The sequence below is a fragment of the Culex pipiens genome, chromosome 1 (assembly GCF_016801865.2).
Source record: "Culex pipiens pallens isolate TS chromosome 1, TS_CPP_V2, whole genome shotgun sequence".
Taxonomy (NCBI): domain Eukaryota; kingdom Metazoa; phylum Arthropoda; class Insecta; order Diptera; family Culicidae; genus Culex; species Culex pipiens.
Window position 1 is genome coordinate 98,679,586 of NC_068937.1, and position 13,464 is coordinate 98,693,049.

The window sequence follows — 13,464 nt, forward strand, 5'->3', positions numbered from 1 at the left end:
GAGTACGGGAGGAGTAAGTATTTTCGGCATAATTTCAATTGCGACTAACTTCTACTCAAATAAACATGTCAACATGCCAACATTAGCCCACCTCCCCCTACTCTCCACCAAACGGGTTGTGCCAAAGGGCCAAGGACTCGGCAATGACTCAACAACAGCGAGGGCACCACCTTGTCGTACACATTCGGGCTCGAGGTGGTTTTAAATTATAAATTAAAATAAGCGCGGCCAGATTGTTCTCCGGCCGTCAGGTCCTCCCTCGCGCAGATCTCCAGTCCGCGACAACGTTATCAACCGCCGCCGAGGGAGGAAACGGGAACATTCCCGAGGACAAACAGCACCGAGGGAGTTGTACTCTTGCGTACGTGTCGTTACGGAACCGGGGGGACCCAATTACACGCCCGGCCAAACTGGCGACAACTCGCGGGAGACAAATCTTGGTTTTTTTTTTTTTTTTAATTTATATTTATTTTGATTTTCTCTTCCATGTACATTCATTCAGTTAAAATATTATTGAGTGTCCAATCACAATCGATGACTTTTCACCTCAATTTTAAATACTAACAACTTTCATTTATTCATGAAATATTGTAGCTTTCGCTATTCAGTGATTTCAAATGTAGGAGGTCCTACATGTACAAAAGGGAAAAGGAATACCTTAAAACTAACTTATAAACTATATAAAGAGCGGATCAATGCAGCTGAAGACTGCAATGATTTTTGTCGAAATGCATCAATTATCTTATTGGACATAACATCCAAAGTGTCAACTTCGGCTAATTGATGAAGTTCACTGGTGCTGAACCAGGGAGGAAGTTTCAGAATCATTTTCAGAATTTTGTTCTGAATCCTCTGAAGTTTTTTCTTCCTGGTTAAGCAACAGCTTGTCCAGATCGGCACAGCATAAAGCATGGCAGGTCTGAAAATTTGTTTATAAATTAACAGTTTATTCTTGAGACAAAGTCTAGAATTCCTGTTTATAAGTGGATACAAACATTTAATATATTTGTTACATTTAACCTGGATACTTTCAATGTGATCCTTGTAAGTAAGGTTTTTGTCAAAAGCAAGTCCAAGATATTTCACTTGATCCTCCCACTTTAAATTTACCTCATTCATCTTTATAATGTGATGACTTTTTGGTTTAAGAAAATCAGCCCTTGGTTTGTGAGGGAAAATAATAAGTTGAGTTTTTGCAGCATTTGGAGTAATTTTCCATTCTTTCAAATAAGAATTGAAAATATCCAAGCTTTTTTGTAATTTTCTTGTGATGACACGAAGGCTTCTACCTTTAGCGGAGATGCTTGTATCATCAGCAAAAAGTGATTTCTGACATCCTGGGGGCAAATCAGGCAAGTCAGAAGTAAAAATATTGTATAAAATTGGACCCAAAATGCTTCCTTGAGGGACGCCGGCACGTACAGGTAGTTGATCAGATTTGCTGTTCTGATAACATACCTGTAGAGTACGATCCGTCAAATAATTTTGAATAATTTTCACGATATAAATCGGAAAATTAAACCTTTTCAATTTCGCAATCAAACCTTTATGCCAAACACTGTCAAATGCTTTTTCTATGTCTAGAAGAGCAGCGCCAGTAGAATAGCCCTCAGATTTGTTGCTTCGAATCAAATTTGAAACTCTCAACAACTGATGAGTAGTTGAATGCCCAAGGCGAAATCCAAACTGCTCATCAGCGAAAATTGAATTTTCATTAATGTGCGTCATCATTCTATTAAGAATTATTCTTTCGAATAATTTACTAATAGATGAAAGCAAACTAATGGGCCGATAGCTTGAGGCTTCAGCAGGATTTTTATCCGGTTTTAAAATCGGAACTACTTTGGCATTTTTCCAACTACTGGGAAAATATGCCAAATCAAAACATTTGTTACAAATTTTGACCAAGCTACTTAAAGTTGCTTCAGGTAATTTTTTAATTAAAATGTAAAAAATGCCATCCTCACCAGGGGCTTTCATATTTTTAAATTTTTTGATAATAGATTTTATTTCATTCAGATCCGTATTAAAAACTTCATCTGATGAAAATTCTTGTTCAACAATATTCTGAAACTCTATTGAAATTTGATCTTCAATAGGACTCAAAACATTTAAGTTGAAATTATGAGCACTCTCAAACTGCTGAGCAAGTTTTTGAGCTTTCTCCCCATTAGTTAATAGAATATTATCACCATCTTTTAAAGAAGGGATTGGTTTTTGAGGTTTCTTAAGAACCTTTGAAAGTTTCCAAAAAGGTTTGGAATAAGGTTTAATTTGTTCAACATCTCTTGCAAACTTTTCATTTCGCAGGAGAGTGAATCTGTGGTCAATAACCTTTTGCAAATCTTTTTGAATTCGCTTCAGTGCAGGATCACGAGAACGTTGATACTGTCTTCGACGAACATTTTTCAGACGAATCAGAAGCTGAAGATCGTCATCAATAATGGGGGAATCAAATTTGACTTGGACTTTAGGAATAGCAATATTCCTAGCATCCAAAATTGCATTAGTTAAAGATTCCAAGGCTGCATCAATATCAGCTTTGGTTTCTAAAACAAAATCATGATTTAAATTGTTCTCAATATGATGCTGATACCTGTCCCAATTAGCTTTGTGGTAATTAAACACAGAACTATTGGGTCTGGTAACTGCTTCATGAGAAAGTGAAAAAGTTACTGGAAGATGATCAGAATCAAAATCAGCATGAGTCACTAAAGGACCACAATACTGACTTTGATTTGTCAAAACCAAATCAATTGTTGATGGATTTCTAACAGAAGAAAAGCAAGTTGGCCCATTCGGGTATAAAACCGAATAAAGACCAGAAGTGCAATCTCTGAATAGAATTTTACCATTGGAATTTACTTTTGAATTATTCCAAGATTGGTGTTTGGCATTAAAATCACCGATGATCAAAAATCGAGATCTATGCCGAGTAAGTTTATTCAAATCCCCTTTGAAATAATTTTTATTTTCCCCAGTGCATTGGAAAGGCAAATATGCAGCTGCAATCATAATTTTCCCAAAAGAAGTTTCAAGTTCAATGCCCAAACTTTCAATAACTTTTAACTTAAAGTCACGTAACGTACTATAAGTCATACTACGGTGGATAACTATTGCAACTCCACCGCCATTTCGATTCATTCTGTTATTGGTTATAACTTTATAATCTGGATCACTTTTCAAATAAGTGCCAGTTTTTAAAAATGTTTCGGTTATAACGGCAACATGCACGTTATGAACTCGTAAAAAGTTGAAAAATTCATTTTCTTTCGCTTTTAAAGAGCGAGCATTAAAATTCATAATATTGATGGAATTACTTAGATCCATGATTAAACTTCAGGGTAAGAACAACATCATTCGCAAATTTTAATCCAATCTGGATTGCTTCCATCATGGATGTAGCATTACTCATTGTTTGAATCAAACCAAACAGTGAGTTTTGCAAAAAAGTCATTTTTTCAAACGTAACATCGCCGAGATCAGAAGATCCCAAAGCGTTGCCAGCAGAAAAATTTTCAAATGAAATTTGAGGTACCTGCCCAATTTGAAAATTGGTAGAGGATTTAAAATTCGTGGATGAACCCGAACCCGAAACGACGTTGGCATAAGAAATGCCATTGCTGTTACCTAACTTTTCCACGGTAGGGGTATTGTTCGAGTGAGACAGCACGAACGTTTGATTTAAAGATGCAGGTACAACCTGATTTTGAGAAAATTTCGGTTTGGATTTCGGCTGATGCTTAGCACGAGAATCCAAAACCTTTTTTCTGATGGGGCAATCCCAGAAATTTGATTTGTGATTTCCACCACAATTTGCACATTTAAATTGGGTGACTTCTTTCACGGGACAATTGTCCTTGTCGTGAGAAGAATCCCCGCAAACCATGCATTTTGGAACCATGGCGCAATGATCAGTACCGTGACCGAATGCCTGGCAACGCCGGCACTGGGTCAGATTCTGGCCATTACCGCCATGTTTCTTAAAATGCTCCCACTTTACCCGTACATGGAACAAAAACTGAACTTTGTCCAAAAGTTTCAAATTGTTGATTTCATTTCTGTTGAAATGAATCAGATAAAATTGTGAAGTCAAACCAAAGCGAGAAATATTCCCGTTTGATTTTTTCTTCATTGGTATTACTTGGGATGGGGCAAAGCCAAGCAACACCTTAAGTTCGTTTTTGATCACATCCACCGACAAGTCGTTGGAGAGACCTTTCAGGACCGCCTTGAATGGACGAGCATTCTTGGTCTCATACGTGTAGAAATTGTGTTTGTGGTTTTTCAAATAACCAACAAAAGTTTGGTGATCTTGTAAAGATTCCGTCAACAAGCGACATTCTCCTCTTCGACCAAGCTGGAACGAAACCTTCAAATTGCAAGTTTCCTTGCAATTCTTCAGTTGCGTTCGAAAGCTGGCCAAATCGGAGACGGAAGTCACTACAATTGGCGGAGCCTTTACTCGTTTCTCGACGGCAGAAGGCTCAGTACGAGGAGAAGGATTCTTGTCAACAGTTTCGGATAAAACACCGAAACTATTTGCCAATGGGATTGGAGGATTAACCTCACTTTCAGAATCAGAATCAGACCTCGGATGAGGCTGTTTTCTTTTTCTGTTTCCGTTAGCCGGTTTAGCGTTCAAACGCTTCACCGACGTAACGATCAAATCTTCAGAAGATTTGCGTTTACCTTTGTTTTGACGCATTTTGCAAGCAAAGTTCTCTTTAAAAGATGGCTTCGTTTGTAAAATACAGCAAAATTTCAGGTGGGGTTAGTCTTGAAAAGACTGTTTAGAATTTTGGAAAGTAACTCAGGTAGTCTTTAAAAAGACTGTGAATTTTGTTTGAAATAACTCTGAGCTTAGGTAGTAAAAAATACCGCAGCTCTAGTGTCCGTTGACCACGAAGGTTCGCAAGACACTGAAACAGACAAATCTTGGTGTTGTTGTTGTTGTTTCGGTGCGTATACGGGTTGACATCAATTACAGGGCAATTAAAGTGTGGTCGGTTGGCGGGAGGAAGGAGTGCGGAGTTCGCGATGTGTGTACGCTGACGGAGAACAATCTCGTTACTGACAAAGTATTGGGACGGTGCCGTGGGTGATGTAGTGCAGAGGATTCGATACGATCTGTGATGATTTAACGCGAGAAAATCTATGGAATAATCTTCATTGCGAGAGTACAATAAACTTCTGGATGTTAGGGTCAGTTTGTTTAATTTTTTGTCTTGAAATTTGTTTATGGATCTACTCGTAGATTTCCTTCACCCTTTCCTTCCTACGAAATTGAACAATTGTTCAATTTCGTAGCAAAAATGTAAAAAATTGTGTAAATTTGGAAGGTGTAATTTTGGAAGGATGAATATTACCTCTTTTATGATGTAATTTTACCTCAATTTAGACTGAAAAAGCGACATTACACCAGAATAGTGGTAAAATTACACATTTTCAGTGGTAAAATTACACATTTTACCATTTTAGCAAGCTTAGTACAAGAGAGCACAGAGGCATGTCAAACCAGCAGGATCCAGATCAAAAGTGTTCTGATTTTGCTCAAATTTGGCATGAGAGTTTCTTGACCAAAATAATTAGAACCGTATTCATGTCTAACCAAAATAGGGTAGAAAAATATGTTTTTTTTTCATCGATTTTTGCAAAAACCACATTTTCAAAAAAATAATGTTATGAAAAATACCGGAATATTTTAAAAATGTGCCTGACCACACCTCTTGCTCAAAAAATATTGAATTGGTTATTTTAAGATCTCGGGACCTGAAACCTGAAAATATGTAAAAGATTTTTCAGAATTCTTTTCGGAACAATTCCAAAAATGTTTGATATTCATTGACAGGATTTTGATTCTTGTTTTAAGCCGTTGCAAATATTTTTCAAAGTTTATGTCAACCCCCCCTCCCCCCCCCTCCCTCAAAATTGGGCCAAAAATCAGGGGGCAAAACAAATATTTTTGAAAAAACCTCAAAATTTCAATGAAAATAGAAGTCACATCAACTGAAAACAATCTAAAATGCATTTTTCTGCAATAATAATCATATGTACCATGTTTGGGCTGGATTAAAATTGTTTCGAATTTTTATGAAATTCCAATACACAGCACAACAAAAACTTGTTTTTCCGTGAATAATAAAATTTTCGTCAATACTAAGATATTTTGGAAACTAATGATTACAATACGACTGGACAGGTGTAGAATGCATTTTAAAACACTTTTTTCATTCAAATGTTGAAACCATGGCTCTTAAATGAAATTTTTAAACTTTTTTATTTATTTGCATCATAAAACTAGTTTTAAATAATAATATCGAGACTAGAAGGGTTCGATATGCTGAACAACCATTTTCTTGTTACAATCAGGACGACAAAACATAAAAAAGACTAATTATTTAGGCGAAGAAACTCTTATTTCAAATTTGAACCAAATCGGAGCACTTAAGATTTGGATCCTGCTGATTTGTCGTGGAATTGCTTATAGATCAAAAATTGAGTTGGCAAATTGCGCTAGATTCTGAATTTATAAAAAAAACGCATTAATATTTTTTTCCAAAATATTTTTAAATGGGAACGTTTTTCATTTCTTTTACTTTGAAAAAAAAAAGCAATCTAAATATTCAAATTTGTCTTTCAACATTATAGAAATTGTTTCAAAATGATAATTTTTTACATTTTGAAATTTGAGAACACTGTAAAACAAATTTTAACATATTTGAAGAATTTCAATTTAACATTAAAAAAATAATTCAAATTTGTTTTTGCACGAAATTTCGATTTTTTCCAAAAATCACTATTTTTTCAAAAATTCATAACTCGGCGGCAGATTTTTTGACCATATTTCTCTATAGCTCAAAAGTGGGGGTTTTTTGTCCCCTAAACAGCGATGGAATAATCATCATCAAAAGAAAATCTCTGGACGTTCATCAAGAGAAAAAATCCGAAGGGAGCATGGCTCTCCTCTCTCGCGCACGAAAGATCGGTGAAAAGAATCTAAAAAAATCATCATCTTGATTATTCGGTGGAACATCTTTTTCACTACTACACTTGCAAGTGTAGCGTCACACGTTGAAAAATTACCTGTCACTTTTTGTAGATGGGCAATGTGTGTAAACAATTTGAAATAAATATTTTTGAGTGATGCTGACAAGGAAATTCACAAAAAATCATCAGCAGATTGATTTTCTTGGAGAATTTCGGGAGTGATTTTCTTTTGCATGATTTGCCTCCTCTCTCTTTTACGGGTGAAGAAAGTTCGCAAGCGAAATTGATTTTTTTGCGATTATTCCATCCCTGCCCCTGAAGCATATAAAAAAATCTCTAAAATCAAAAAATACGTATTTGGAGAAATTAAGTTTTTGTGAAAAAAAAGTTGATTAAAAAATCTGCAAATTGCTCAATTTCATTTTTTTTCATTCGATTGTAACTGTGTCCATCGATTACTTAAACCCAAGAAGCAATGCATCATCACTACACGGAAAAAGTCAATTCTCGAAACTGTGAATTGTGTTCATGAGTTTGAGAACCACGAAGGAATATATTTACGTTTATAGTGCAAATGCACCATACTCATGAATAAATTCCTTCGTGGTTCTCGAGTTCATGAACACAATTCACGATTACAAGAATTGATTTTTTTGTACACTGTAAAATAAAAAAAAGTAACATTACATCTGGGAACTTTCTGTGTCAGAAAATATGTGAAACAAGCTCTTCCCGGCAAACTTCGTCCTGCCCTTTTTTGGGTTTCTGACGTTTCTTGCTTGTTTGCTAATTCAGCCTCCTTTGATCAAAATTTGATTTTACCCAGCTTTTCTCATATAATCTGCAGATTTTCCGGAATCGTTTCCAGAGTGGCCAAAGTTGTCACTTTTTGGTGTAAGAACCTTCCTTGGACATTTACGAACCCAATGCAACAAAAAGCACCTCGATACGACGCTCCGTATTTAACTGATTCGCGTTCAAACAAAACCGTCGAAAATTTTTATATATATAGATTTTACTTATGAAAATGTGTAATTTTACCACTTTTCTAGTATAATGTCACTTTTTCAGTCTAAATTGAGGTAAAACTACATAAAAAAGATGCAATATTCAACCTCCCAAAATTATACTTTTCAAATTTACACAATTTTTTACTGTTAAGGCAACAGTCTAAATTTGAGCTGATTCTGAAGACAGGAACCTCTCTCTCATTAAGCTCTTGATATTTGTAGTGGATTTTTTTTAAATGCATTGAGAAAAACTTTTTTTCAGTTTTTGCCTGTGGATTTTAACCCAAAATGCCCATTTTTTCCGAAATTTTTATTTTTCCCTTGTTGAGGTCATTTTGAGCTACTTTTGTGTTACGAAAAACTTTACTTATCTTGTTTTATGTTTTGCTTGTTATATTTTAAGCATTTTTATTTGCATTTATCTTGTTAAGTATAAGTTTGTTTTTGGTAGTATTTGGCCTATTCTACCACCTCATTACATTTTGCTTATCTAATTTTTTCATGTTTTTACAGTCACTTTTTCAATTGTCAATTCATTTTTCTTACTCTTGGTGACACCTTTATTTACAAGCAATAATTGTTCCAAAATGGATTATGATGTAACACACAGCTGAAAGGAACTCCAAAACTCTGTAACGAACCTCAAAAGAACTTATTGTATCTTGATTATTCACCAATAAAACCGAATTGAATTGAATCAATTGTCAATTCAATTCAATTCATTTTATTTACCGAAATAACAATTTTACATCTTGTGTGATTGGCTGGCTCATAGAGATATGGTGTTCCTTGCAACTATTTCTTTTTCATTTACCGCTTGGTAACAGAAGGTTCTTTAAATGCAAATAGTCAAAAACTTGGGAAAATTTGGCCAAAAAAACCTAGTGAGATCGTAACTACCTAGTGAGATCGTAACTCTTTTTCAATTGTGTTGCTTGTTTTTCTCATTTCCTACTATAGAATGGCACCAATATCATTTAAATTGAAAAATGCTTAGAGGCAAAGTCTGGGACACTACAAAAATTACTGCATACTTCTTTTTACTTCAAATACAGGAAATTTGGCAAAGTCACATGAAACAAGTAAAACTTTCAACCCTAAAATTTTCTGAAATTTGAAAAGTTTTGGCTATTTTTTAAATCGAAGCCCATCTAAAGGCGGAATTGGGTTGTAGAGGCTCAATAGTTGGTCCGATTTTCAATGTCAAGAAATTAAAACTATATAAATTTTGTTCATTCCTTTGAAATGCCTTTCGTGATTTGATACATGAAGATGCACAAATTTATTTTTTCTTTCATTTTTTACAATGAAAATCTGATCAATAGGTTCCAAGATATCACCTATTGGGAAATTAGAACTTATTTAGTAGCACTCATTCATGAATAACACTTGTGTGCTTCAGAATCTTGATTACCTATTTTATACCAATAATTACAGAACAATTCATCAGTTTTGTAATCCCATTGCCATTATCCATGCAATATTGCTAAATTAGTTTCCGAGTGCAATTAGTTCGCCGTAAATCAAACGCGTGAGAATCCCGCGTGTCGTTAATCGTTTTTATTCACATATAATATCCCCTGCTGATACCATCCCAGAGAATCATGATTGTGGAAAGTGATCCCTCCATAGTTTGCTCAACTTTTTTTTTTCTCTCCTCTTCTACAAACACAGTGCATCATTTGGCCCTAATTTCCCCCGATAAACGTCGATGGACCATTAATCACGCGAGCCCGAATCGTTAGCGCATTTTCGCCCCGTAACCAACTTCGGAGAAATGGTACACGAGGTGTGCGTGTAACTTCAATTAATAATAGTGCCACAGTGATAAGCTCCCCTCGCTCCGGTTTCCGCGCCTAATTCGACATTCATTCATTTCCGGCGGCGACCGCGGATCGGTGTTTGTTTTATTATTGGGTGGAAAGGAAAAAACTTACTTTAAATATTTATTAAATTTGTCAAAACATCACAATCCCGCTGACTTCGGGCAAGGCAGAACGAATCATGCCTGTCAGCATCCCATTTTTGGGACCTCCTTTGAACAGGGTAGAACTAAGACGAAGGATTTTAATATTTTGACTTTCTGGAAAACAACCGTCACGAAGAGTTTAGGAACATGTCGCGAGAGGGAAAAAAAAAGTGATTTGGGATGTCCTGAAGACAGTGAAACTAGTTTCATATAGTAACACAATGCGCAAAGCCGAAAAACACATTTTTTTTAATTCTATATTTTGTAACTTTTTGGTTCAAAAGTTTACAAGTTTAAAACGGTAAATATCCCAATCCCAATCCCAATCCCAATCCCAATCCCAATCCCAATCCCAATCCCAATCCCAATCCCAATCCCAATCTCAATCCCAATCCCAATCCCAATCCCAATCCCAATCCCAATCCCAATCCCAATCCCAATCCCAATCCCAATCCCAATCCCAATCCCAATCCCAATCCCAATCCCAATCCCAATCCCAATCCCAATCCCAATCCCAATCCCAATCCCAATCCCAATCCCAATCCCAATCCCAATCCCAATCCCAATCCCAATCCCATTCCAATCCATCACAATACTTCTAAAAGCTCTCTTTCCTTCTCCGCGCCCTACAAGACCCTCTCTTGAGCCCAGTCAGTCCCAACCACCTTGATGAGTTCCTTAATCCCGTTGCACCGTTCACAAAGGTGTTCTCTTTTTTTTTCTTGTCTTCTACTCTGGCCCAAAAAAGGATAATGAGCAGTCCCGCCGCCCCGATATGGGCAAGTAAAACCATTAAACAAACATTTTATGCTTGCTCACATCCCGCAGCAGCACCTCTCCTATTTTTTTCGCGAGAGGTCCCTCTTTCAACTGCCATTGGAAAGGGTTCGTCTTTGCAAGTAAAGGAAGGCGCGAGTAGGCAGGACGAAAAGGATACACTATCCGGAACTGAGCATTGAGGAAAAGGATTGGGAAATGAATTTTAAAAGGTTAAATAAATAGGCGGCAATAAATCAGAATTACATTGGAAATAAATCATTTACTAAGAGTGTCTGTTTGTTCGTTGAAGGGTGGCCAGGAGGAAATAGTTCAGGGGTCTCAGCCATTGCTGGTGACCTGCTCGGAGGTGTGTTGTTGTGTAAAAGTGATTGTGAAAGATTTATTGCTTTCGAAAGTTTTTCTGATAATACGATTTTGTTTAATGTTATTTCAACATCACTGGCGTGTAGGTCAAATCCTTGCGCATGTTGTCTGCCCATAATTTAAAATTCGGCTATTATGCCAAATCAAGTATTCCGAGAAAAACGCGTTTTAGAGTTTGTCACAAAATATCCGTCAATGCAATTTCCCATAAGAGTGGCATATTAGCCGTTTGGTTTTTCACATCGGCAGCCAAGTCTAAACACTATTTCAGTGAATTTCAAGTTCCAGGAGATGCGTTGGAACATCCTCTACCACCTGGTGCTAATATCTCGTTTTTGCCAAAAGTGGATATTAGCCATTTTTTCAATGGTGGGCAGTTGTGTACTCACCATATTAACCTGGTCCACCAGCGGCTCGTACACGATGTAATCGGCCACAAACGAAGCCACCTCCTCCCACGACCCGATCAAATCCGGAAACAGAAACACCGACGGCCGCAACGTGGTGCAGACGAACTTTTGCACGTCACACTCGTTCGGCAGTGCCAGGATCAGCGGCTTCCGGTGGGGGAACCGCTCCTTGTACTGCCGCCGGAAGTTCTCGGCAAACAGCAGCACCAGCTTTTCCTTCGACCCGAGCCGCTTGTACGACTCGGGAAACTCGGTGCGCTGCTCGAAGGCCGGCGTCGGATTGTGCGGAAAGCACATGTCGATGAGGCCGAGTTTGGCCTTGACGTCCGCCACGGTTCCGTCCGCGATCGGAACCGAGCACTCTTCCGGCGTGGGCGGTCGTTCCCGGGGTTTGGATGGGGTTGGAGGGGGGTGGCGGAGTTCACGCGTCATGGAGCGTTGGTTTTTTAGCTTGCGGCGGAGGATGTCCGAGACGTTGTCGGAGATGGAGGCGCGGGAGCTTTTGGACATTTTTACGGATTTTAAGAACACCGAAATCTCACACAAAAACTGAACAAAATATAAACCGGACCGACTGCGGGTTGTCAACAATCGAAACTAAACTGTGACAAACAAAGTGCGAAGGGATAAACAATCCAAGTTGCCCGTGGAAACCAACACTCATGAGTTTATACTTGGGGTTACCACGTGGTACGATATAAACAAAAGTGCCATGCGCGTGTCACGGTTCAGCAAACAGAAACACACTTTTTGATGTCGTGGGGAAGTGTTCCACTTCACTAGTTGGGATAGATGTAAACTGTACAGCTCAAAATTAAATGGATTTTCCGAAAAGTTTTGCAGTTTTAGAGTTGTTGTGTTTTTAGGATTCGTTGCAAACGGGAAAAGGCATCTTGGTTGAAAAAAGGGTGGTTCATGTTAAGGATGTCTTACTTTTCTAGAATATTTTAGAGATTATTTTTCGACTTCTACAAATTTGTTGAGCTTGCCAATCCAACGAAGTTCACTGAGTTAGATAAGCACGACAAGTGCTGAAAAAGCAAGTTATGCAACTTTTTGCAATTCCGAAACACTCTTTGAAAGGAATTTTAAGTTATTGAAAAGTATAACATTTCGATAGAAGTGCTGAAAGCTCTACCATTCCTCACCCATTTCAATGTTGAGAAATATAACTTTTCAGCCCTTGTATCGAATTGTTTCACTTTTCGATTCTGCAATTTTTTGGAGAGAAAAGTATGCCGCTTTGTCGTTCGAGAATGAAAGGAAAAGTAAATAGTTTTTAAGACGGTATTGAAATAAACCCATTTATTTAGGTAGCAATTCAGGATTTGTTTTTAGAGAAAATGTTAAGGCGCTTAAACTGCCCATGTTCGCATAAATGTCCCATATGCAAAAACAGCAAGCTGAGAAAAACGCATTTGAAGTTTATCCCATACATAAGGCTACGTGTTAAGTTTTCGCGAAAAAACTGGATTTTCCCCTGATTTCTAGAACAAAGTTTTGGATGTTTTAGGCTCTTTTGATAGAGAACACGATTTTGAACCAAACTGCATCAATAACTCGAAATCGATGAAAATGCATATGGGACATTTATGCGATTAGGGGCAGTTAAGAGCTTTAAAATGCAAAAAAAAATTTCACTTCTGAAAAATATATTTGAACATGTTGGTCGATAGTTGCAGTAAAATTCAGGTTGAAAAGATAAATTTGTTTAACTGAAATAACTCGAAAAATTACACATCAAAATTGATATTACTGCGGGCGTTAATAATAACAGTTCACGCGCGGTGATACTACCGCAAGATAATGGTCGCATGACAGCCGCATGACAACCGCAGAACAAATTTTTGGCTGTTGTCAAAGGTTGCATTGAGTTTTCTACTGACTTTTTGGTAAATATTCAAAACAAATCAAGTTGACAGCCAAATCAATGCAGAATTTC

General features: G+C 37.2%; 1 protein-coding gene across 1 annotated transcript in view; it reads right to left on the reverse strand.

Annotated features, from left to right (window-relative positions):
* The window catches only part of LOC120425564 (coiled-coil domain-containing protein lobo), a 127,390-nt gene extending 115,280 nt beyond the window's left edge, over positions 1–12,110 (reverse strand). Inside the window, exon 1 of the mRNA XM_039590129.2 lies at positions 11,502–12,110. Coding sequence (XP_039446063.1) covers positions 11,502–12,032 — 531 coding nt within the window. The 5' untranslated portion in view covers positions 12,033–12,110. The remainder of the gene's footprint in view (positions 1–11,501) is intronic.
* Positions 12,111–13,464: the final 1,354 nt, after the last annotated feature.